The 26,724-nt window shown below is 42.1% G+C and overlaps 1 protein-coding gene across 1 annotated transcript in view; it reads right to left on the reverse strand.

The window, feature by feature from the left end:
* MROH1 (maestro heat like repeat family member 1) overlaps positions 1–26,724 on the reverse strand; it is a 1,237,492-nt gene that overhangs the window by 1,180,253 nt on the left and 30,515 nt on the right. Inside the window, exon 2 of the mRNA XM_069221041.1 lies at positions 4,802–5,212. Coding sequence (XP_069077142.1) covers positions 4,802–4,823 — 22 coding nt within the window. The 5' untranslated portion in view covers positions 4,824–5,212. The remainder of the gene's footprint in view (positions 1–4,801; positions 5,213–26,724) is intronic.

The raw sequence follows: 26,724 nt of genomic DNA on the forward strand, positions 1-26,724 counted from the left end.
GTTTCCTGAGACATTAGAAGAATGTGTGGTTGCTGCTACAGATGATATTTTACCACTATGTAAGGATGAGTTTTCCAAGGATGCCTGGTGTAAGAGTTGTAGTGAGGATGAAAAATTACAAAACATTTAAACATTTTGTAACAAAGAATGGCCTCGTGAAAAGGTTTTGTCACCATCTATGCAGATATGTTGGAAGGTCAGAAATTCTATTTCAGTATCAGGGGATTTAATCTTAAAAGATGATTGTGTGATTCCCCCTAAGGCGATTCGCCCCAATATTATTAAGTTAGCCCACGCAGGACACTTAGGGGAAACCTTAACTCAAAATAAAATAAGAGAAATGTTTTGGTGACCTTATATGGATAGCCCAATTTCTGGATTTGTCCAACATTGTGTCATTTGCTCTAATTCTGATAAGAATCTTGTCACCAGCAAATGTGTACCTATTAACCCCTTCTGTGCCGAGGACGTAGTGGTTACGTCCTTCGGCACAGTGCTGCTCTGTGTGCTTACCCCCACCCCTCCCCAAGTCAGGGATGGAAGGGGAAGCCCTTCCCCTCCCACCCCGACACCCTCCATCCCCCTGTGACGTCAGCGCGCGCTGATTTGTTACAGGGTCTCCCCCATCGCATTTCTCTTTCAATCACGTGGGGGAGGCCCGGAGAGGCTTCAAAGGGAAGGAAATGTATTTCCTTCCCTTTGAAACCCCACTCGACACCAGTGATTTTTCATTTTTTGGGGGAAATTGACATAAGGGAGCGACCCCTTGGGCAAGGGTCGCTCCCAGGGGGGGCATTATTTTGGGAAGGCCTTTTCTGCCCCCCCTGGGGGCAGATAGGCCTATTATTAGGCGGGGCAGAAACCTCTAGGCACCAGGGATCATTTTTTTTGTTCTTTTTGTTTTGGTTCTTTTTTAGGTGGGGAGCGACCCCTTAGGCAAGGGTCGCTCCCCTAGGGGGCAAATTATATTTAGGCCATTTCTGCCCCCCCCCCTATTAATAGGATGATCTGCCCCTGGGGGGGCAGAAAGGGGGGCCCCCAGAGGGGCCCCAGGGATATATATTTTTTTCTTTTGTTTTTGTTTAGCTTTTTGATTTAGGTGTGGGGAGTGACCCCTTAGGCAAGGGTCACTCCCCTAGGGGGTAAATTGGGGCAGATTGGCCTATTTTTATGAGGCCAATCTGCCCCCAAGGGGGACAGAAACCACTAGACACCAGGGAGTTTTTTTTTCTTTTTTTAAACGTGAATTTCACGCAAGGGGAGCGACCCCTTAGGCAAGGGTCGCTCCCGGGGGGGTGGCAAATTTATTTTAGGCCATTTCTGCCCCCCCCCATTGTTATTAGGCCGATCTGCCTCCAGGGGCTAGGCCTACCCACACAAGTGAGGTTATCATTTTTATCAGGAGACTTGGGGGAAACCCTGGGTGGAAGGAAATTTGTGGCTCCTCTCAGATTCCAGAACTTTCTGTCACCAAAATGTGAGGAAAACGTGTTTTTTTTAGCCAAATTTTGAGGTTTGCAAAGGATTCTGGGTAACAGAACCTGGTCAGAACCCCACAAGGCACCTCATGTTGGATTCCCCTAGGTCTCTAGTTTTCACAAATGAACAGGTTTGGTAGGTTTCCCTAAGTGGCAGCTGAGCTAGAGGCCAAAATCTACAGGTAGGCACTATGCAAAAAACATCTCTGTTTTCCTTAAAAAAAATTTGATGTGTCCACGTTGCGTTTTGGGGCGTTTCCTGTCGCGGGCGCTAGGCCTACCCACACAAGTGAGGTATCATTTTTATCGGGAGACTTGGGGAAAAATAGATTAGCAAAACAAGTGTTATTGCTCCTTGTCTTTCTCTACATTTTTTCCTTCCAAATATAAGAGTGTGTAAAAAAAGACATCTATTTGAGAAATGCCCTGTAATTCACATGCTAGTATGGTCACCCCGGAATTCAGAGATGTGCAAATAACCACTGCTCCTCAACACCTTATCTTGTGCCCTTTATGGAAATACAAAGGTTTTCTTGATAGCTATTATTTACTCTTTATGTTTCAGCAAATGAATTGCTGTATACCCGGTATAGAGTGAAAACGCACTGCAGGGTGCAGCTCATTTATTGGCTCTGGGTGCCTAGGGTTCTTGATGAACCTATATATCCCCGCAACCAGAGGAGTCCAGCAGACGTAACGGTATATTGCTTTAAAAAATCTGACATTGCAGGAAAAAGTTACAGAGTAAAACGTAGAGAAAAATTCCTGTTTTTTTCACTTCAATTTCAATATTTTTCTTTTTCAGTTGTTATTTTCTGTAGGAAACCCTTGTAGGATCTACACAAATGACCCCTTGCTGAATTCAGAATTTTGTCTACTTTTCAGAAATGTTTAGGTGTTTGGGATCCAGCATTGGTTTCACGCCCATTTCTATCACTGACTGGAAGGAGGCTGAACACACAAAAAATAGTAAAAATGGGGTATGTCCCAGTAAAATGCCAAATTTGTGTTGAACAATTGGGTTTTCTGATTCAAGTCTGCCTGTTCCTGAAAGCTGGCGATTTTAGCACTGCAAACCCACTTTCCCCCCCCCCCCAAAAAAAATAATAATAATAAATTTCACTGTATTTTGCCTAATTTCTTGGCCTCCTTCAAGGGAACCCACAAAGTCTGGGTACCTCTAGAATCCCTAGGATGTTCGGTAAAAAAGGACGCAACTTTGGCTTGGCTAGCTTATGTGGACAAAACGTTATGAGGGCCTAAGCGCGAACTGCCCCAAATAGCCAAAAAAAGGCTCGGCACAGGAGGGGGAAAAGACCTGGCAGCGAAGGGGTTAAATCTGAGTATCCAACTAGACCATGGAGCAAAGTAGCATTGGATATTTTGGGACTGTATGATAATCTAGCTAGGTGCAAGATGTATGTCATTGTACTTATTGATTACTTTTCTAAATGGGCAGAGGTCAAATGGATTGCTGAGCCCATCACAGACAGTGTTATAAGGTTTTTAAAAGAATGTTTTTTTAAGGAGGGGTTACCATCAAGCATTGTCACCGACAATGGTAAACAGTTTACATCCTTTAAGTTTCAGGAATTCATGAAAGTCAATAATATTTTGCATTTAAAAACTTCGCTTTATGCTCCAAATATGAATGGCCTTGTTGAAAGATTTAATAGGGTTATTGTGGAGGCTGTACAATCGGCCATAATCAATAGGGTTAATGTCAAGGAATTTGTTGAAGAAAAGATTTGGGCATACAATTCGTCCCCCAATTTAACAACTGTTTTCACCATTTTCCATGCTCAAAGGGCGTGTTCCACGCACATTATCCCCTGCATGGTTGAGAAAAGAATTGCCCATTATTGACCTTAAAAAATGTATTCTGAGGCTAAAACAAAAGTTAACAAGAAAAATAAGGGAGAATTAGACAAAAATAATATTGATAATACTAAGGTGAAAATTGGAGATTTTGTCAGGATCAAGCTTCCTTATCGGGTGAGAAAGGGTGAGTCAAAGTTTTCAAAAGCTTTCAAGGTTGTATGAGTGGGAAAAACCTCAGCCAAGTTGAATAATGGTTCATGGTGGAGTCTAAGCAGAGTTGCTAAAATCACAAATTATACTGAAAAACATGATGCTAATTCCTATATGGATTTGCCTTCAGGGGTTATGAAGAATATATATATGGATAAATCGCAATACTTTTCTCTTCCAGATATTGAACGTGACAGTAACACAGAAAGATCTCAGTTGACACCTGGTATTGTGGGTAATAAGGAAACTCCTATTGATTGCAGTGAGGACTGAGATTGATTCCACTACTTTGCCTATTGTGCCAAAGGTCAATCAGCAGGATTATGTACAAGCTAAAGATTATGTCCATGAGAGAGTCAACAATGATAGTGTAGATCTTCCTAAAAGAGTATCTGTACTACCAAAAAAAATGCTGATTTTGTTTTGTGCTAAGTTATTTATTTACTTTTTGTTTATTTTTATTCATAATATTGAAGAGAGGAGATATGTAGTAGTTTGTACAGTAGGCATGTTTTAACCGTTCATAGTTGTGGTAACAAATAGTACCTTTATTGTTATATTTATCCACATTTGTTTTATTTCCTCGTGCGTGGGTCTGGCACGAGAGCATTCCTTTGTATTCGATTTGGAATGCATTATTTGATTAATTTGCCAGTTGCTTCTCTATGCTTGTTCCTGTCAGCCAGCCGCTCCGTTGCTGGGAACTTTACTGAGAATAAACAAAACATTTTCCATCTTACTTTTGGAACTTTGTTACTACAGCGCCTCTATGGTTAGCACTGTGGTCAAGACTTGTGGGACAGTCATGAGACTGAACAGAAGTATTGTGAATCTGTAGTGCTGGTACCAGAGTGTGAAACAGTGGTAGAGTCTGAACACTAACAATGGTGAGCAAATGTATATGCAAGTTCTGGGCCATACTGAAAGTTCTAGCTCACCTATATTTTTCCAGTTGCTTTTATGTAATAAGGCCAAAGGGATGGATACTCCTATTCCTTGTTGGGTAGAGTAGGACGTCCTAGGATAGGGCATGTGAAGGAAAACGGTCTGGATTCTGTAGTTACAAGACCAGCTTATGCTTTAGATTGAGATTCAATGTGTGTACCCCCTCCTCCCATTCAGGAGTTTTTAGTCTGCAGTGATGAACTGTGGTTCATTGATTTGTTTTCTAGGTAAAATTACTACTCAAACAAATGCTGAAATTAAGACAGTGCACTTTATAGGAAATGTAATCCCTGTTTACCTTTGTGTGATTTAAACAGTAGGTCATGTGGTGAGTTAACAACACTTACTTTTCACACTTGAAGTGGCCATTTTCCACAAGCTGGTTCCCTCAAAAGGTGAGTAATGCCTTCTTCTGCTAGGCAACCCAGAGATGTGACAGATCAAAACACACCAGATGGTGCTGATGTTGGGAGATCTTCAGGAGGTCACCATACTTCAATTAACCCTGTTTACAAAGGATGCTTTTGTTCCCAGCTCCAACATCGGCACCAAGCAAAGGAAGCTACTGAGACACAAGCTTCCTGATGTCTCACAACGGTCAGTGCTAGACCAAGCTCTTCTGCAGCAGAGATGAGAATTTCTCAAGTCTATAATCCAGAGTCATTCATACGATCTGCAATGCCATCACAGTGAACACATAATATAAGACTGGAGTTGTGATGCAAACAGCCACCTCAGCACGGATTTTCACACCGAGCCTGCAAGAGAAATAAGACATTTAAATGAAAAACATCATGAAAGGCTAAAGTAAAAATACACTGTAAAAAGGCACAAGCATGTTGGACGGACCCAACATACAGAAGGTTGGGTTGATGTCATACTCCAAAGGTGAAATCTAATTTGAATTTGACAACTAATCACTTCAACAAAACCCTGCCATTTACCAATGATATCCCAACTCCATAAATCAAACCACATTAAAAAAAGGTGGAGGAGGCTGGTTCATTATATTATTGGTTGACATGCATTAAACACAGATTAATGGAGGGGGCTTTTATAGTTAAATGGCCCGTTCCACCTAATTTAAAGTAGTCAATGTGTCACTGAACATTTTTCCTCTGAAATGGTTCCAGCATCTATGGAAAGAGCCGCCTGAGTGGATAGCTATCCATGGTGGCAGGTCCACCTGTTTGTTCTAGCATTCCAGACCGGTGGTCACTACAGTGATTCTTGAAGACAGAAACCAGTGCAAGTGTACATCTTAAGGACCCACAGAATTAAAATCCCTGGTAGACATATCCCAGATCATGTAGAGAGTTGCATGATGTTCTTTGTGAAGCCGCCATGGTTCCAATGAGGGTCCAGGACAGAAGAGAACGAGCAAAAATGCTGTAGGAGATGGCACTCGATATTGATAGATTTCTTTGAATTAATTCACACCCAAATCTGCTTTGCTAAAGGATGTTTGTGACTATGGTGCTGCGGACTGCTGCGCAATCAGAAACACTACATTATTATGCACTCTGTTTGAAGCAGATAAACAAAGAGGATGGTGGAGGAGTGTACTACATATAGGCACCATCAGGGTTATCACGGATTTTAATGAAACTTTTTACATAGAATACTACATATAGCTGTAGGTTCACTCATTGGAAACCATATTTACAATTGGATGACCTTTCACTTCGATAAAACACTGCACATTCCGCGCTGTACCTTTGAGGGCCCAATGCTTAGGACAGTGTTGCAAATGACTGAGGGGCTATGTGGTGAAAGATGGCACAACAGCACTCAAATCCCAAACAGACGTCTAAGGTCCATTCTGCAATGCTTACTATAGGGAACTACCATAGGAAGAAGACAGTTCTCGTTGTCTAGTTTTGCATCCAAACAGTCTTTCTCCTAGACAGGATGGGTCTCTAAGTGAGCTGTTTACTTATCTCCAATTGTTGGACTTCTTTCTGGACACAGGATATGAACCACAGCATATTCCATGTGTCCTTATGATCAAGTACAATATACCCATAAAAAACTAAAAAGCCTGCAGCACAACTTGATGACCCCATTTTAGGGTGGCTGGGCATTCCTAGGTAGCCCAATAGAAAAAGGCTCTCTGCAGACTATGCGTAGGTTCGGTCACAGATTTTTCCCTTATGATTTAAAAAAAAAAAAAAAAAAGGATTGCAATGCAGCTCCTTCCAACCTCGGGATTCATCTAGAAGTGTAATCCTTCCATATGCCCTTCAAGACCTGCAGGCTCACACTTTAAGATCCACTGACAACACAATTGCAAACACAAGGCAATGCAGGGAACCCAAAAGGAAGGTGTTGGGTGTGATCTCTAGTTTGTTTTAAAGAGAAAAATCAGTAAGCCGCTCCTAGCTCTCAAACCAATGCTAATTTATTCTCGTCAAAAGGTATGTGGGCAGAAAGAAAATCAGTTCAAATCTCAACTGACTTCTTGAAGCTGATGGAGTTGATGCTCTTTACCACTCATCACCAGAGCTATTAACTCAAATGTCACCCGCAACACAATGGAGCGGATGGGACAGATCACATCCAGATACATCTGCAAATGGATTCATATAAAAGTCAAACAGATCAACACACGTAGAGTCAGGTTATTTCTCATGTGACATCCTCAGAAGCCCTGTAAGTTGTAGCATTAGTGCACGTTAGACTTTGCAAACTGTTGTATTGAAGGTAATGGTGCCTGTAAACAGTAGCAAAGTTAAGTAACGTTCTTTATTTCTCTCAGCTAACCACCATAAACAGTACATACAACTAAAAACATACACATAACTTAACAGAGAATACATAATAAAAGGCAAAACGCAGTTTCAGATAGTTTTTTCTTCATATATATTTAATAGCTTAAGGATTAGCTGTATTTCGCATTTGGTTATAGGACAGATATCTGTGCAGCTCTTTTGACCATGGTATCAGCCATAAGGGTTTAAGTTGTAGTAAATGCCCCAAACTTTCATAATGCAGCAAATCTTACATGGGTGTTTATGGGCTTTCAAGAAGTAAAAACCTTCAAAAGGATTTCCGGCCTTTTGCAGGTCCTTGACATTCCTATAGCTCTATAGTTCGGCACAAAGTTAAACCTGTGGTATACTACCAGGACGGCTGTTATAGAAGACCAAGTATTTATCTTGCAGCCTAGCACAGCTGATTCCTCCAAGTTAATTTGTGGTCGAAGGATAACCTCTATTAGTAGTTAAAATAGGTAAACAACATTACCCCATGGGACACCGTTCAGCACCCTTGGAACCTGTCAGAATCAGTAGTCGGTTGCACTGTAGCTCGGTTCTGCATGCTGCACAGTTGAATTTTTCAATCTGTCACTTGCCTGTCGAAGGGTCAAACTACAGGTCTGAGGCTACCCAACGCGGCCCTATGGTATACATTCCATCAGTCCAAGAGAGGTGTTAATGTGTGGTATGGAAGTACACGAGGAAGCATGCGAGATACGTCTTCACTGGGGGCCTGTTCTGCCTGGCACGGGACCATTTATCCCACACTATAGCTACATGTAAAAAGCACCAACACATCAGGTCAAATGCTACTGCTGGGGTCACATGTTCAGTTGTAACAAGCTCCAGATTGCTTTCAAGTGCGGCCTCTGTGACAGTGGACTTTAGTACCTAAACTCGATTGTAAATGTTGATAATATTGTACACAAGAGCAGCGGTACTTGACAATCATGACTATATTTAAATAAGTTCAATGTCACACTCATATGCCTGAGTTTCCTTGACTATTTTTATTTTTTCCTTTTTCTTTTGTTTCCAACATATTTGTTGATATTAACGCTAATAAATAATTCGCAAATTGTCTATTTGGACAACATACTTAGGCATCATTATGTAATGAGTTGTTTGTTTTGTATCAGGGACTGTTGATCCTACAAAAAGATATGTACCCCTGGTCCCTCTATATTCATGGGTTCCCCTTGTTCCTTACAAACAAACTATTATTTACTGCAAAAATACAGCAGGCAAACAAAACAATCACCATAAAAATACCCCTCTAAATACAACAAGCACCATCTTGCTGCCTCTTCGTTTGCTGTCTGGCAGTCAAGATATATTTTGTTGTATTTGTTCCATGCTTATTTATTGCTTTGATTGTTGATTGTATCTGTGTAAAATATTTGGCCGTATTTTTTTTTTTTTTTTTAATAACGTAACGGGCCTTCTTCCAAGTTTCAGATACCCATGCAGCTGTTTTTCCAACTTTGAGAGGGAGCATTGTCTTAAAGCACATGGCTTGAATATGGGTTTTGGTTATTTACTTTGTCACTCGATCGGCATTTGATTTAGTGCGAGACTTCGGGGGCAGGGCCGTGTCTCAGGGCTTCAGGCAGTGAGCGCAGTCCTCTTTTGTCGTTGATGATGACAGCGTGCATGCAACAAAGAGGGGGCACTGGATGTCAAAGCTCACAGCTGTCATAATTCAAGCCTTGACACACAGGACTCAACAAAGTAACAATTTGATTATTTTATTATCCTTTGAGCTCCAGACAACCCACTCATGAAAAAGTGTGGGGTTGTAATAATACAATAAGTTGTCTCCTCAGAGGAAGGGCTACTACCTTCACCACATCCCTTTTTCTCGAGGTCTGCTCCCTCCTATTTTCCCTTCTTGGGTGTCAATCTGTGGATCTGTGTCAGTGGTAGAAATGCAACCCTTAAATACTGATTAGTAGGAGTATTTTGAAGGGGAACCTATAGACATTATTTTGAGAAGGAACTTGTTGAGGAATTGAACAAATCAGTCAAACAGTCAGTTAACAGGGCCCTGGAGGAGGCCTTTAAGCCATTTACAACGCAGCTGAAGCGCTATGTGCAACATCAAGAGGGTGAAAGCATCTCAGTCTCTGGGAATCTGTCAAAGATCGCCTCAGACCCGGAGCCTTCTAAAGTCAATTTTAAATCAACAAAATGGCCTCACTCTAAGGCACTGGAATAAGTGTCTCAGACATATTTTGGTGATCACAGCAAAAGTATCTTGGCACCAGCACAAATCGTTTTGGGTTCACGCTTCCCGACTAAATAGAGCAATAGTGATAATGACTGATCACATCCCTCAGATAATTCCAGGAGCCAGTATTCTCAAAGAAAAAGAAAAGGAGGAAGCCTACCATTTCACCAGAGGGAGTTCCCAGATGGCAGTCTGGAATTCTATATTTTGATCCGGACAGTATCATCTATTCAAGGGCCTCCAAATGAATGCAAACGTCCAGGGTGGCTGAATATGGCAGGTCAGATTGTGCAAACGCTTTGCCAAGGAGGTGCACAGTCTAATAAAAGCAGAGTTCCAAAGGCTTGTGTTACTGGACAAGGTAGCAGACACACCAGATATTCATCCCAATATGGTCACCTTCATGCTTTAATTCACTAGTGATTGCAAGAAAGCAAAAGACAGATCCAAAGTGTACAATTTCATACACAAGTGGCAGTTGGTGCTAAAGGATGCATGGGTGTTTGATTCTGTTCACGGTTTCAAACTCGAGTTTTACAGCACCCAAAGGCAATGTGTGCAACCTAGACAGTCACTTTTTCCCCTATGTGAGCAAAGTTTATAGATACAGAGCTTCTGGTTTTATTGGCCAAGGAGGTGATATGTCCCGCCAAACCCAAACCCACGGCTTTTGTCAGCAATATCATCATTGTAAGGAAAAAAAGGATGTTGCAGGTTGGTATGACATCTGCAAGAACTGAAGGGTTGGATCTTACACCACCATTTCAAGATGGAGGGTATTGATCTTTTGAGAGCCCTACTAAAACAGCACAATTGGATGGTCAGATCGGCTTTCAAGAATCGAAGGGTAGGCCACACTTTAGTATTTATGGCTACGCCCCTCATTTTGGAAGTCATGACAACATGGAATTATGAGGGGAACCAATAGGAGTGGAGCCTACGGACATTATTTCAAAGCAGATGGGTTTCTTGGATAAGGGTTATGTCTACTTTCTTAGATTTCGGCCATCGTAGTAAAGCTCTTCTCTCTACTGTGGAGTTGAGCCCTTGGATATTGAAGTGACAACTGATGTGGTTGTCATGAGAAGGGGAGGGGCTCTTCCCCATGACAGTAGCTCGAAGGTGAAACAAAGTCCAGCAATCTGCGAGCTTGCCTCTCTGACCTGGGTAGCACTGCTGGGACAGGAGGGATGTATGACGAAGCTTCGCACAGTACCATCTGAACACTGTATGAGTTGTGGTTGATAGTGCAGTGAACAGAAAACAAACAGAAAACTGGTCAATGTAAACAATATAACTAAAAAATGAAATATCTTGAACATATTGACAGAGCGAGTCCTCATGCAAATGTGTCCATCAGACGTTCATGGAGAGACAGCCGTCTTTGGATTCAGGGTAGGCTCCATGGATGCAATGATGAGACCAGTCGATTACTGAGGCAGAGAGCAGGGTTTGGTGGAAAGCCACAATTTGCCACCGGACAGGGTCGCTGTAATTAATAGGTGTCGGTGGAGGACCCTGGCAGGGGATGTTTCTAATGGGAGTGGCAAGTGCAGCCTTCCTTACTGCAAAGTGACTCAGTTCTCTTCTGTAGTGGCTGGTCGTTGTTGCAAAGCTGGTGCTGGCATTTTTGGTGTTTCCTGGCTTTGTTGTTATTTGGGGTGTGCCAATCTCCTTTGACATCTAGTCTTGGGTTGACAGAGGAGGTAAGCCTTCTCACTGCAGTCACCATATTCGATAAGCCATGGATTTCTTTTGCCCCGCTATTTCAGTGGCCCCTGTAGTGGGTTGCTTTATTAGTGAAGATCAAAACAGAACAGGAAACCACTCTGTAGGTGATTTGTTCATTGTGTAAGTGAGAGGTAATTGGTGTAAAGTCTCTGTGTCGGGCCAGTGTGAGTAGCAAGACATCCTGAAATAGTGAGATAATGACATTCTGGAATTGGATGTGTTCCTGTTGCAGAGCCACCTTCATGATGGCCTCCTTTTCTGTGAAAAAAATGCACCCTTGTGAGGACATTAGGTCCTAGATTCCATTTTTGTTGGCTTGTGGATAGGGCCATATGCGTATGGTCGAGCCTCGGTGGGAGGAGAAAGTCTCCTGTTGGGCTCTGCAGGAGGAGCTGAAATAAGGCCTGGAAGTATTCTTCAAGTTCTGTTTTGGGAGACTCCCTGCAGTCGGACACTGTTCCTCCTCGAATGTTTTCTATGGCATCCACCTTATCGTTTAGGTCTTTGTGACTGGTTTCTAGTGGTCAACCTATGCACTAGCTCATCAATCCTCGTGGGATGTCACTTCCACTTCATTATCCACTAGGTCAAAGCAAGATTCTGTGCGTTTGTCAGAGTGGTTCAGCCCAGACAGACGCCAGGGAACCATATCCTTTTGGAATTCTGCCATTATGCCCCTTAGTAGCTGGGGCCTGCAGGGAGGCATCATCCAGAGTCCAATTTCACTCAGAGATTGTGTCCTGTGAGCTTTGGTGTTGAGGCTTATCTGCTCGAAGTGACTGGAGCATGCCATAGATGGAGGCTGCCTTTAATACCCTATATTTGGATGTCGCCATGGTGTGGGTCAGCTGGTTAGGGACAGTGTAGCTCAAGCTGAAGCACCCAGATGCCTAGTCCCCAAGCACTCAAAAAGAAAAGTTGGAGCGTTTGTTGTGCTACAATGGCGTGCAAGGCAATGGCAAACAATAATGCATGTGCCAAAGTGCCAGAGCAGTGGTACCATACCCTCTCCGCCCAAGTTGCACTTAGGCCTGGATTGCGCTGTGGGCCTCGCATCTCGCCCCAGTCTTCGTCGGATGTAGAGGCAGGTGGCGACTCTTAGCACTGGCAAGGAGCGCGTGGGTTCTGAGGGGGCCTCTGCTCTATAGAGCTCATTAGAGCTTTGTTCCTCAGTCTACTTGTCCTGCAATCCAAGGCCGCAGCACTGCAGAGATCGTGGTTGCCATTTTGAAACTTTCTCCTGTGGCGCCAGTGCTTCTTCCTGGGCAATGTTACCCAGCTACATGTCCTCCAAAGTCTCTGGGGGTTCAGAGGATCTCAGGAAGGCTTCCCCATTCAATAACCAGGTCAGCCACCACCCATGAAGCTATTTGAAGACCCAGCAGGATCTATATCACAGATTTCAAGCTGGACACCCCTATACCAACCTCCAGTCCTGCCACAGAATAAAAGTTTTTCTAGCTATTGTGTCAATAATCTTCAATTCTATTTAGAACAACGAAGACAAATGTATCACACTCACTGATATTATTCCTCCCTGTGTAACTGATGACTTGATATGAATTTGCAATAATAAGTTAGTTATCCTCCCCCTCCTCGATATATTGTGTTAGTTGAGTAAACCTATGTGGGGCAAGAGTTACGTTTTGGTCTCCATTTCAGGAAAGAATAGAATGTGGACATAGTTGAGATGTTACTCAACCAGGATGATCTGGAATTTCCAGCCTTTGAGTAGGATATAGGTTCTGGCGTTCAGGCAAGAGAGCTGATCCACGGTAAACAATCCCAAGGACATAGAATGATCACCATGTTTGACTGCGTTGTAAGGTCCTGATGTTTATTGAAGTTGAGAATTTAAAGTTGACATTTTACAGAGCAAGAGAAAGAGGCAGCAAGATGGTGTCGGTCGTATTTGGAGAGGTACTTGCATGGTGATTGGTGGACTGTTATGACGTCTTTGTGTTCATGTGAAATATAGTTAAATTTCAAATGTTTTGATTGGCGATTGTATTTCTACAGTTAAAAAAGGGAAGGATAATCCTTGCATCTGTGTCCTTCAAAGAAATGAAAATGCTTGATGCACTAGCTAACAATGTTTTTAATGCTAGGTTTTCATATGCACAGGTATACCTGAACCATTAGAAAGCTCACCAAAAAAGGACTTTCTTGAACAACTTGAATAATAGAAATTACACTCACTCAACAAACCTCATTGTTTCAGACTTTGAAGAATAATGCTGCCTTACAGGATTTTTCGACAAGACATGAAGGGTATTTTGTAAGAGGTTTGAATGGCACATGTCTGATTAATATATCAGAAATATAAAGCAGATATTCAAAGTCCATAATTCACAAAAACTCCATTAATTGACTCATAGTCTTCTTTATTCTTCATACAACGCCATCATAGTTGTTAACGTTCCAGTCAACACGTGTTTCGTCTGGGGAATACCCCTTGACTCCCTCAGGACTTTCTATAATAAACATGGATTTTTATCTTCCACATTGTGCTTTAACATATTCCATCACCTACAACCATGCTCAGTGGTTCGACACACTATTTCAAAAGCAAAAGCCCAAAACAGTGCAAACTGTGATATAGCAACAGACTGTGTGGGTGTCTACCCTATTAGTAATGTGAATTACATAACATTAAGTTCCTATGCCTTAATGTAATCATAGAGCCCCATATCGTAGCAGTTCCTAATAGTAGCACCCTATGCTCCTTAAAATTACCCCGTGGGAAAGTTCTTATTAAAAAGTGATCCATTTTGTAACTAAGATAACACTATACCTGATCTCTCAATGTAAATCACCGTAGGTATATCGTTCTTTCAGTTTAGTGTTGTGCTATTCATTATCTCTAATTATAGAGTGTAAATGAAATGCTTTATTTCTACCCTGTAAGATAGATGCTTTTATCAAAGGCAATGTTTGCTCTGTATCGCTTACCCGACCGTCCGCATGTGATATATATACTTAGTTCTCTTATTATAGTTCTGGATGCCACATTACAGTTATAGTCCAACGGGCGTATCCTGTAATGTGATTCTAAAGTTAGTATTCTATTCATACATCACCCATTAATGAGTTATTCTATTCGGCTGCGTAGTCACATACCTATGTTTTACTTCTCAAATGGCGTGTACACTGTTTTTCGTAAAAGAGAGTCAATCCTCTCTTTCGACGAATTTAAGCCTGCCCCTTCTCCAATCAAGGTAGAAGACTGACTATTCTTTCATAGTATTGAGTGTCAATGCGCACGCTCCAAGCTCTCGAACACTATTCTCTCTACTCAGTCTGAACAGATATAACAGTATTGTTCCAATATTGTTAATGTGAAGCATCTTATGATCTAACACTAATCCGATATCGTTAAATATTAGACTGCGGAAAACTCACAATACATATCAAAAAGGATCTTTCTATACATCAGAGCCTTTTAGCAAATACCTAATTATCTATTCAACAAACTGGTCTCTATTATCAATCAAAATACAGTTATTTAAATTTCGAAAATCAAGGACGCTGTTTTAGTCAGATTGGTGATCTATAATACATAGTACATAGCCCCATATTATGGTTACCTCTTTACATATCAAAAAGGATCTTTTTATACATCACAAGCCTTTTAGCAAAATCCTAACTATATATTTAACAGACTGGTCATCTCGTGTGGCTGAACACCACTTGTCCATCTAAGAAGTTGAACGCCGACCACTGGGGGTCATGTAAGTATCTATTGCCAATCAAAATTCAGTTATTTAAATTTCGGAGATTAAGGATACTGTTTTAGTCAGATTGGTAATCTATAGCACATAGTACATAACCCCACATTATGGTTACCTATTTATGTATTGGCTAAAAAATATTCTAATTTGTAATCTGAGTTCAGATCTTGTTCCACTGCACCAAATTGCATTATCCATATAGATTCCTTCCTTCTTAATGCTAACTCTCTATTACCCCCATGTGGGTTTCTCTCCATATGCTCAAACCCAAAAACTTGACATTTCTATGTGGCCCTTGTGCCTTACTGGATCTCATGTGTAAGGCAATAGGATAACGTTCGTCATCCTGTCTGATGGCTCTCCAATGTCCTGAGATCCTTACCTTGAGGGGACGAATAGTACTGCCCATATAAATCTTATGACAGTTGCAAGCCAAAATATAAATTACATATGTTGGGTTACAGTTAATGTACGTTTTGATAGTATATTCTTTATTCCCCAATCCTTTAAAGTCTCTTTTCCCATGCCCATCTACACATTGCACAGTTAGCACATTTGAAGAAACCCATATTGTGAGTATCCAACCTGTTCGATATAGTCTTATTCTTCAAATAACTTGGACTGATAATATTATTTATTGTCAATCCTCTTCTATATGATACTTCTGGCTTGTCTGTAACATATTTTTTCAATGTTTGGTCTTGTAGTAAAATGCCCCAATGTTTTCTCATACTTCTTAGTAACATGGCAGAATTATTAGTACAGTCCAAAATTATTCTTATGTTTTCTTTGTTGTTCTTTCTTCCCAAATTTTTCATTATTCCATGAGGCTGTAAAGTATGTGTGTGTGGAATTTTAGAAGCTTGACGCTGAGATTTCTTAACAATATCTTCCCTGTACCCTCTAGCTAAAAATCTTTCCCCCATCTCTTCAATACACTTGTAAAAATCCACATCCTTGCTGCAGTTGCGTCTTGTTCTAACCATTTCTCCAAATGGTATTGCATCTATCTGGTGTTTCAGATGTGCACTTGTTCCGTATAATACCGTATTACAGGCTGTTGGTTGGCGATGTAATCTGCTCTCCATCCTATTGTTTTCCACAAATAATTCCACATCTAAAAAAATCAATACAGGTTGACCTGTATCTATAGGTAAATTTGATGTTTACATCATAGTTATTCAAGTAGTTGCAACATTTCTCCAGATTCTCTTCGTTGCCTGTCCATATCACGAAGCAATCGTCTATGTACCTACCTCAGTACAAAATGTGTGTTTGCCAGTCTGCTGCTCCAGGGCCCCATACCCATTTTTCCTGGAACAACCCCATAAACAAGTTTGCATATGATGGAGAAAATCTTGACCCCATTGCTACTCCTTGTTTCTGTTTAAACCAATCATTAGTGAAAGGAAAATAGTTATGGTTCAGTGTGAGATTATCATCTGTAGTAGCATTTCATTATGTTCCATTAGACTAGCTGATCTCTTGTTAACAATGTATTTGATTGCTTGAATACCCGATTCATGTAAAATACTGGTATATAGGGCCACCACATCCAACGTTACCATCAACATGTTAGGTTCCCATTTAATATCTGATAATAAACTCAGTATGTGTTTTGTGTCCCTAATATACGAAGGAAGATTAGTGACAAACGGTTGTAAAAATATGTCTACAAATTCCGAAATTCTTTCTGTGGGACCTCCTATGCCCGACACTATTGGTCTTCCTGGATGGGACTCACATTTTTTATTTATCTTCGGTAACGTATACAAACCTGGAAATCTTGGGCGATTTACTTGTAAATATGTATACTCTTCATAGTCTAACAGGCAATTATGCCAAATTTTCAACAACCCATTGATCTTACTTGAAAGTCCTGAGGAAGTCAAGGGGTATTCCCCAGACGAAACAAGTGTTGACTGGACCGAGAGCAACTATGATGGAGTTGTATGAAGAATAAAGACGACTATGAGTCAATTAATGGAGTTTTTGTGAATTATGGACTTTGAATATCTGCTTTAGATTTAGCATATATTAATCAGACGTGTGCCATTTATAGATTACACCCGGGAGTGAGACCCTAAAGAGCCCAGGAAGGGGGTGACCACCTATCAGGAGGGGCTGTTACATCAACTACCTAACCGGGCCACTGAGATGCTCCCAGGGGCCTCTGTCCATCTTGGATTGAAGACGGTAGAATCAAGTAGCCTCGTGGAGGAGCTTTGGGCACCACCCCTAGGGTGGTGATGGACAGGGGAGTGGTCACTCACCTTTCCTTTGTCCACTTTCACACAAGAGCAGGGACTGGGGGTCACTGTACTGGTGCAAACCAGTTTATGCAAGGAGGGCACCAAATGTGCCCTTCAAAGCATATCAGTGGCTTTGGGAGGCTATCCCTCCCAAGCAATATAACACCTATTTCCAAGGGAAAGGAGGTTACCTTCCTCTCCCACAGGAAATCCTTTGTTCTGACTTCCTCTGCCTGAGCTAGTAAACCAGCAGGAGGCCAGAAACCTGTCTGAGGGGAGGCAACAGTGCGGGTTGCCCGGAAAACCCCTGAAGGCTGGTGGCAGCAATGCTGGGGGTCCTCTAAGGAGCCCCAGAGTGCATGAAATCATACAACCAATACTGGCAACAGTATTGGTGTATGCTTCAGACATGTTTGATACCAAACATGCCAGGTTCGGAGCGACCATTATGTAGCTGGACACAGGTAGTATGTGTCCAGTACATGGGTAAATTGGCTTCCCCGCACTTACAAAGTCCAGTTCAATGGCGCTTGAGTTCGTAGGGGCACCTCTGCTCATGCAGGGGTGCCCTGACACAGAGGGACCCACACCCTGTCCTCTGGGCTAGGAGGGCCTACCATAGGAGTGACTTACAATGGCCTGGTGCAGTGACCTGTAGTGAAAGGATGCATGCACTTTTTCACGCTGGCTGCAATGGCAGGCCTGCAGGCACATTTTGCATGGGTTCCCATGGTTGGCTCAATGCACGCTACTGCCCATGGGCCAACCCTGGTGCCCCAATGCCCTGGGTACCTACATACCATATACTAGGAACTTATATGGGGGCACCAGTATGGCAACTGTGGGGTGTGCAAAGTCCTAAGCAACCAAATTTAGAGGGAAGGAGCACAGTCATTGGGGAGCAGGATCCCAGTGAAAACAGTCAAAGCATACTGATAGCAGGCAAAAAGTGGGGGTGACCATGCCTAAAGGACGGTACTTTTCTACAGTAGATAACTCCAAGTGGAGCTAAACCAACATTAGTATATTTTTAATGTTATAATAAATCATACTTTATTTTATAACACTTGGTGTGGTTCTTTGTGTGATAGTTACTGGCTGACTACTGTGGTATTCTAAGTGCTTTACTCTCCTCCTTGATAAACCTGAGCTGCTCTCCATAGCTACCCTTAGAGAGCTTCGGTTATCAAGGCAACAAAACACTATCACTAAGGGTTGCCTGGACTCAGTTTATGGTGTACACCTATGGTGTGACACCATATACTGAGGCAGCCTCCTACAGCTTTATCCTCCGTAGCCACAGTAGGGAGAAAAATCATGCCAGCACCTGGAGACGTATTCAGTTCGCCAGCATCACCCAGTTCCTCACACCAATCCATGTTTTGGCCTTCTAACTGGTATTCTAAAGGGTCCAGTGACCCCTCCTATACTTTACTAAGGCCTAACACCCTTTGGAATAGGGCTCAGGCATCGACCTAGGACACATGGGTCCTGAAGGCACCGGAATCGGAGTCAATCGACTATTCCGTCTCAGTGTCGGATTTGTGATCTAAATGGGACTGGCACCACCAGTGGACGCCAGGAGCATTGGCATCACGACCAGTGTTTTTTGGGTGGGGGGGGGGGGGGCGCGGAGGTCGGGTGGCACAACTGGCGCCGGTCCGGACCTGTGATTCAATTCACGTGGGCCCATTGAGCCGAGGCAGCAGAACCTGATGAGCTACCCCCTCTGACTCAGCGGTGCCCAAAGGCGCTCCGGAGGGGTTGGCTCAACGCAGCACATGACCTTGTAAAATTCCTTTACCTGAGCTGGGGTCACCCCGCCTCCCGAAAAGTGGGGGAAGTGTGAAGTTATATGGGGAGACTGCTCCGCAGAACCGTGCCTCAATCACTGATGATCTGTTGTCACGCTGACCAATGGGCGAAGATAAGTCAAAGCACACTCAGACTTCTCGTGTTTCTTATCCCAAATGACCTGATGACTTGGTGTGGTAAGAAGAGGACTTGAGGGTTCCTGCAGCGGTCCCGCGCCCTTCCCCTCGGTTGGGACTGTGATCACCTAGAAGTTGCTTTGTGCAGCGTCGCTTGATGGGCCGCTAACAACTTTAAGGGCCGCTCTCTCAAAGCCTTTGGTGCCATGGCCCAGCAATCTAAGTATGACTTGGAGTCGTGGTCGTGCTCAAGACACCACAGACACACTAGGTGTGGGTCTGTAACTGACATGGCGCGATGACCGGCACCACATAGTTTAAACCCTGTCTTCCTCAACACACCAGGAGGAATAAAGTTTCCTTAAAAACCAAGTTGACAAGATGTTGACAAAAATCCTTTCAAGAAAAGAGAGAGTTGTAGCTCTTCTTCGGATCAGTGCTAACTGACAAAGAAAGAAAAGACCAGACATCAGCGCTCCAAGGTGGCGCCTATATAGGTGACCATGGACGACTCCACACAAAGCTGATCAACGCAACCTACTAACGTGCAGAGGTACTGCTCATGAAAAATCTTCTGGATTCAGTCTGATGCCTGAGAAATTCAAAGGTAAGGAATCTGCAGCTAGAAGTCTCTAACAGATAAACTATCACATAAGGGGAGCACAAGATGAACTACAGTGTGCTCTGATAAATACACCTTCATTACCCCATCATGCGGCAAAAATGTATGAAGTCATGAGGGACAATAAATTGGACCTGTTTTTCATAAGAGAATCCTGGACTACGCAGGACACTATGATGTTAGGCTGGCATGTTCAATGGGATATAAAGTTAAGCACCTTCCATGCTCGTTTGGCTTTGGAGGGGGATTAGCAATCACTTTTAGGGAAGGTTTGAGCTTGAGGAGGGGCCAATCTCCATACTTTTACTGAAGTAGAAATTGTGCCATTCTCAGCTCAATTTTCGGGGTCCTCCTGCTGAATTGGACTGCTTTGTTTCAGGCCGCAATGGTCACTAGGGATTCCTTGAATTCATGGAATGCTGACATCTCTCTCATGCTACTCTATAAGTCTTGGGTTATTTAAATCTATGAGCAGAATCAGCTAAGAACACACATGATGTGGACTTTGATATACTGAGTAAGCCCTATTGCATCTAATGAATGAACAATGACCTTACACACACTACTAGTCATATCCTGGATCTGATTTTTGGCACAGAAGGTTTTCTTGTGAACTGAGAGTTAACACCAAACCTTGAATAGATCATTTTCGGATTCTTTTTGGTATTAGGGTGGGTTATCAAAGTGGACAGAAAGGTGCAGGGAAACAACGGGCACCCGTATACGCCCATGAGGAAAGATGAATATAAAGATCAGCAGTCAATTAAAACAAACTCTCCAGCATGTATCAACTTATGGCGGTTGACATGATGGTGGAGTCTTATGATGGTTGTAAATCCAGGGTGATAGATAAGGGGATACCAGTAAATCCGAATCTCCACAGAATAGTCCATCTGCACCTTAGTATAATAAGGAGTTAAGCATAGCCAGGAGAAAATGTAAGACAGCTGAGAAATGCTGGAGATCTAATTATGCGTCATAGACCAAGACTGAACTTAACAGAGTTCAGAGAGAGTACAGAAAATGTATTAAGGTGGCAAAAGTCAGCTACTTCTCAAAGGTGATTCACTCACCTACCAATACATAAAAATGTTTTTACATCACATGCTGTTTACTAAATCTGCCTATTGTCACCGTTGCAATAATACACATGAAAAACTCTGCTGGACTTGGCAATACCTTTTGAGAACAAAACTGCCAACACTATGTCAAGTCTCTCAACTGCTGTAAATGGGGCAGAAGAACATCTCCCTTAGATTAGGAATAAGCCGGTTGTGACTGGATACGAGGATGAGGGCATAGTCCGAGAGGGTGGTGAAAATGGAGGTTGTTAGTTCTATTGAGTGATTTTTGCCAAATCTCAATTTAAGACCTGGTGTGCTTTATTAAATTGGGATCACCCAAAGATTTAATGCCACCTAAAGTATGGCTTTCATTAGGAGATATTATATCAGACATTCTATGCCCTATATGTAACACAACTTTATCCCAGGGAGTAGTTTCCCAATCCTGGATCAAAGCATGTGCAAGACCCCTTCTGAAGAAACAGACAGCAGATCCAAATATTCTTAGTAACTATCGAACTATTCTCATTCCCAGTAAACATACTTCACAAATATTTAAACTCCATTCTAGTAAACCATCTTGAGAGCAATGGACTAGTGGTTCCTGCTCAGTAGGGCGTTTGCCCCCATGCATGGGATGGAGACGGCACGGATATCAGTTCTAGATAATTTGAGAAAGGCAGCTGACAAGTGCAACTTTGTGGCCCTGGTATTTTTAGATTGGTCAGCTGCTTTCCATACTGTTTCTGATGGCATTTTGGCTAAAAGATTAGAGGAAACTTGAGTGAAGGATACTGTTCAAAAATGATTTGTGTCATATCTGAAAGATAGAACCTAACCTAGGCAGTCCATCTGCCACCATATTAATCCAAAGCCTTAGTGCAAGGGTACCTTAGGGATCAGCATCAAGTCAACCTCATTTAACATATATTTAAGGCCACTGGCAAAGCCACTCTATCATAGAGGGGTGGTACTTATGAATGACACTCGGTTTATTATATCGATTGACCATAAAACCTCCATCTCATATGGTAGTTTCCATTACTGCATCAGGGATGTCATCAGGAGGCAGACATCAAACATTCTTAAATTCAATAAAGCCAAAACAGAAGGATTTTGTAGCAAATGAGGTATCACAGTTTTTGCAGACGATTTTTGACCACATCAGACCAATTTCTTTTTTACAGTCAATATCCTTGGAGGTCCAAAATCTTGGTGTCTTTGACAGCTAACTATCCCTGCCCTCTACTGTTAATAGACTATCATGAACTTGTTTTGCTCTACCTAAAACATTAAACTATTACAATTTATTCCAGCAGAACACAGACCTCTTAATGTTCCAACTACTATTCTTAGCCAGTTAAATCATGGTAATACACTGCATTTGGGTGCATATGATTTGTTGATTATACGACCGACACGTTAAAAATGCGCCCGCTCATTTAGCCTTGGAACCCCCAAGAATGTCCTCTGCTTCACTAGTGCTTAAAAAGTTGCATTGGCTACCAGTAGGCAACTTGTTTGTGGAATACCCTACCAACCTCATTAAGAGTTATCAGATCTTGGTCAGTTTAGCAAAGCTCTCAAATTGTGGGTCTTTACGAAGTAAGAGTGGGTTAAACTCTTGCATGTTATCGCCATCATCAGCACCAGTGATGGGTCAGGACATCCTGGCAGAAGAGGCAGGAAATCACTCTGGTGCCAGCATCATAGGGATTTATATTCATTTATTTTAGCCTCAAGAGCTGGGAAGAACTTCCAGCTCCTGAGGCTATTATTTTTTATCTGAAATGATGGTCTACGTGTGTGGCGCGCTGCCATAATTTCAGAGAAAGTGAAATGAGCCAACCAGCTTATTTCACCTTCATTGCTTTGATGCTCGAGGGCATATCTCAGTCCTCCAAACACTGAATAATCTTCCCTTTCCAATGGCACCTTTCCCTATTGGATCCCTTCTTGAGGGTTGCCAGGGATTTCTTTCTGCCCCCTGGGGACAGATTGGAGGTTGTTACGTCAGAAAGCCCACTAGACAATAGGGATCTTTTGTTTTTAAGGAGGAATAAGTTGGGGCAGCTCGCCTAGGCACTGGGCCTAGCACCACGCCTCAAATGACCCACAACAGTCTTTCTGCCCCACTAGGGGGCACATAAGAGGTCTTAAACTCCAATCTGTCTCAGTGGGAGACAGAAATAGCCCACTAGATACCAGGGAGTTTTTGTTATTGCTTCAAGGTGTGGGGGTGGGCTGAAGACCTGCTCACATATCGGGCCTAGCCTCTACCTTGAATATGACCTCAACAGTTTTTTCCTGGAAAATGAGTCACTCCACAAGACTTCCATTATTTAATGCGTGCATGTTGCGTGCACTAGGCTCACTCACACAAGCAAGGTATAATTTTTAATCTTAACTAGTGGGAGAGCGCTGGGTGATAGAAATGTTGAGGATTCCTGCTGATTCCAGAAGATTACGTCACAGAATGCCAGGGAAAATATGCAATTTTAGGCAGAGTTTGAGGTTCGCAGGGCACTGTAGGTAAGAACATTTTTGGGGATCCACGTGCGGCATACCATCATGGACTCCGCTAAGCGACTAGCTTTCAGAAATTTCTAGGTTTGGTAGGTTTCTCTGGGTGACCGTTGATATCCGGCTAAAAAACACTGCTACCCCAATTGCCAAATCAGATAATTTTTGTTACAGGAAATGCTGATTTTTCATATTGTATTTTTGGGCCTTTCCTATTGCGGGCACTAGGCCTACCCACACATGTGAGGTACTATTATTAGTGCAAGACTTGGGGAAATAGTAGGAAATGTGTGGCTCCTTGCAAATTCCAGGACTTTCCATCACAGAAATGTGAGGAAAATGTGTTGTATTTTTTTTTTAAGTCAAAGTTTGAGGTTTGCAAGGGTTTCTGGGTAAGATAACTTGATGAGAGCCATGTTAGTCACCCCACCATGGATTCCCCCAGGTGTCAAGTTTTCAAAAATTAGCAGGTTTGCTATGTTTCCCTAGGTGCCTACTGAGCTAGGGACAACAAATCTACAGCTAGCCACAGGGCAGAAAGGGTCAGTTTTCAGTGGAAAAATGTGATGTGTCAATGTTGCAATTTGGGCCCTTTCTTATCGCGGGCATTAGGCCTACCCACAGAAGTGCAGTACGAATTTTTATATCGAGAGACTTAGATAAACACAGACTAGTAGAACAATCAGTATTACCAATTGTATTTCTCTGCATTTTTGCCTTCTAAATGCAAGCTAGTATGTATGAAAGAACACATTTTGAGAAATGCCTAATTCACATGTAGTATCGGTACCCACAAATTATGAGATGTGCAAATAACCACTGCTTCTAAACTCGATATCTTGTGCCCATTTCCCAAATACATAGGTATCCTTTCAACTCTATTTTTCACACTTTAGATTTTACCACATGAATTGCTCTATACCTGGTACACAATGAAAGGAACAGTGCAGTTATTGGCTCTTGGTACCTCGAGTTCTTGGAAAACCCACAAACCCCATTACCACCAAAACCAGAAGAGTCTAGGAGATGTTATGGTATTTTGCTTTTGTCAATGGGCCGTCATGACAGAAATTTACAAAATGAAAACATGGTCACAAATTGACATTTTTTCCCATTCATTTTCAATTTTATTTTAATTTCAACAGTTAGTGTCTTTGGGAAAACCTAGGGGCATCTACACAAATGACTCCTTGCTGCATTTGGAATCTTGTCTACGTTTAAGAAATATATAGATCTCCATGTTCACCCATGGGTTTCAGAACAGCTTCCACGATAATCAGGAAGCAGGTTGAAAGTACAACCTTTAGGAAAAACAGCCTACCTCTTTGAAAAATGCCAAAACTGTGGCCAAAAAAAAAAAAAAATTAATTATATATACATACACATACATTTTTTGATTGAGCTCTGAATGTTCCTGGAAGCCAGGAAAATGACGACTTTGGCGAACAAAATCTTTTCTTGATGCCATTGTTAGGAAACAAAAACATATATTTTTTTTTCTTTTCATAACAGAGCATTCTTTCCTATTCTTCAAAGAAAAAAACATCAAATTGTAGCTATATTTTGCCTATTTTTTTGATCTTCTCCAGGGAAATCTACAAACCCTGGGTACCTTTAGAATCAACAGGCTGTTGGAGAAAAAGGACACAAATTTGATGTGGATACCTTAAGTGGCAAAAAAAAATGAAAGTTACGGGTGATTAAGTGCAAACTACCTCAAAGAGTACAGTGGTACTGGTGACCACAAAGCAAGACTGGTTTGACCACATTCTTTGCTCCCCACAGTAATCAGTTGCTTGCTCTTCCTCGTTTGCACTGCTGATACAACAATCACAGAGTCTGGGGCAGACCTCCTCTGATGAATGTAGGGTAGCACTCAGGTGGCTGTTCCGTGAGTCCGTGACTCACACTATCACAGGGGTACATATCCTGTAGATGTAGGTCTGACTGCTGCTTTTTTAAAGTCAACATTTGTGTGGCAGTCACAATTTAATTAAGAGGAGCTTCCAAAGGCGTTCAGAAATCTGCTGAGGATAACCTGATGTAACAACTATGGCTGACATTTCTTTTGGTAGTGACCTAATTTGAAGGAGATCGAAGGTGTTTTGACACTACAGGATTATTTGATGTATGGGTCATCAGCTGATTGTCTTCATGTCAACGTGTCTTCTGTTGAAGGTCATTTTTTTGTTTTCCAAAAACTGTCTTCTTCGCATGGAAGAGCAAACTGTAGTCAGATATCTCATCAAGGTAAAAGCCATCCATCAACCTTGAATAGGAATGAAGAGAATGATGATAACTTTCTGCCTTTTGTCTCTCTCTGGCTATATCTCTGTGGGGGACGTTGAACATTAAAAGCTGGACCAAAGTCAAACAGCATCTCCTGTCGAAGGTAAACATTTGTTCTTAGAATGTTCTCCCTCTTATATGGTGAGTCTTGATGGCACACAGAAACAGTTGGGCTTCTTGAAGGTAAAGTGTCATATTTCAACTTCTCTCAGCTGATATCTGGCTACACTTTCCCCTCTATTTCACCACACATATTCAGATGGGAGCATCAACGTGCATTTCTATGCTATGAGGTTTGCTGTAAAAAAAAAAAATAATAATAATCCGTTCCATACAATAAAATAAAACAAACAAATTAAACACTGTCCTGTGCAATAAGCTGCAGAATCGATGTCAAGATGTTTCTATGTTGGTATACTCTGTATGTATAGGACTACTGCAAACACAGTGGCCTATGAAAGTGCTTAGGAATATGAATGAAAATACTGCAATGGAGAAGTCCCTTAAGCTGGAAAGCATCACAGCACAAAACGTGGTACAGCAGTATGTATAGATAAGGACCCTTCAGAGTCTTAGAAAGTAGAGAGGCCTACTTCTGCTTTTTCAGGATAACACTGGAGGCCTATGTAAGAAAAAAAAGAACGCACTACAAGTGTTTCTCGCCACTGGCTAAAAGAAACCCAAACATTAAAATAAAATCAATTGAAATGTTACCATCTTCAGAGTCAGTAGGCATTCCTCCAATGTTAGAGGATGCTCATGGTGGGCAAGCAAACCAAAGATTATTAGCACAACCATCCCCCCCAAAACCTGAAGCCATACTCAAAGGAAGTATTCAGCAGCCCTGAGTTCTGGTGTAAGCTTAGGAAAGCATCAAATAATCATCCACTCTCTTGACGTCTTAAGTTATGGAAACACTACTCAAAGCAACAGGCGGAGGCTTGGGCTGAGAAGCAGAGAGGATGCTTTCCCACCTTGTCTGCAGAGTACTAACTGGCTATGGTGAATCTGCTTACAGAACTACAGTGCAAACTTTTAATGTGTCTGCTCCGGCTACATAGAGGCCAACTAGCCTCTGATATCTGTGAGCTGGTGACAGTGATACATCTAGGCAGTCACTAGAAGCTGGAGGATAGAA

The sequence above is a fragment of the Pleurodeles waltl genome, chromosome 2_2 (genome assembly GCF_031143425.1).
Source record: "Pleurodeles waltl isolate 20211129_DDA chromosome 2_2, aPleWal1.hap1.20221129, whole genome shotgun sequence".
Taxonomy (NCBI): domain Eukaryota; kingdom Metazoa; phylum Chordata; class Amphibia; order Caudata; family Salamandridae; genus Pleurodeles; species Pleurodeles waltl.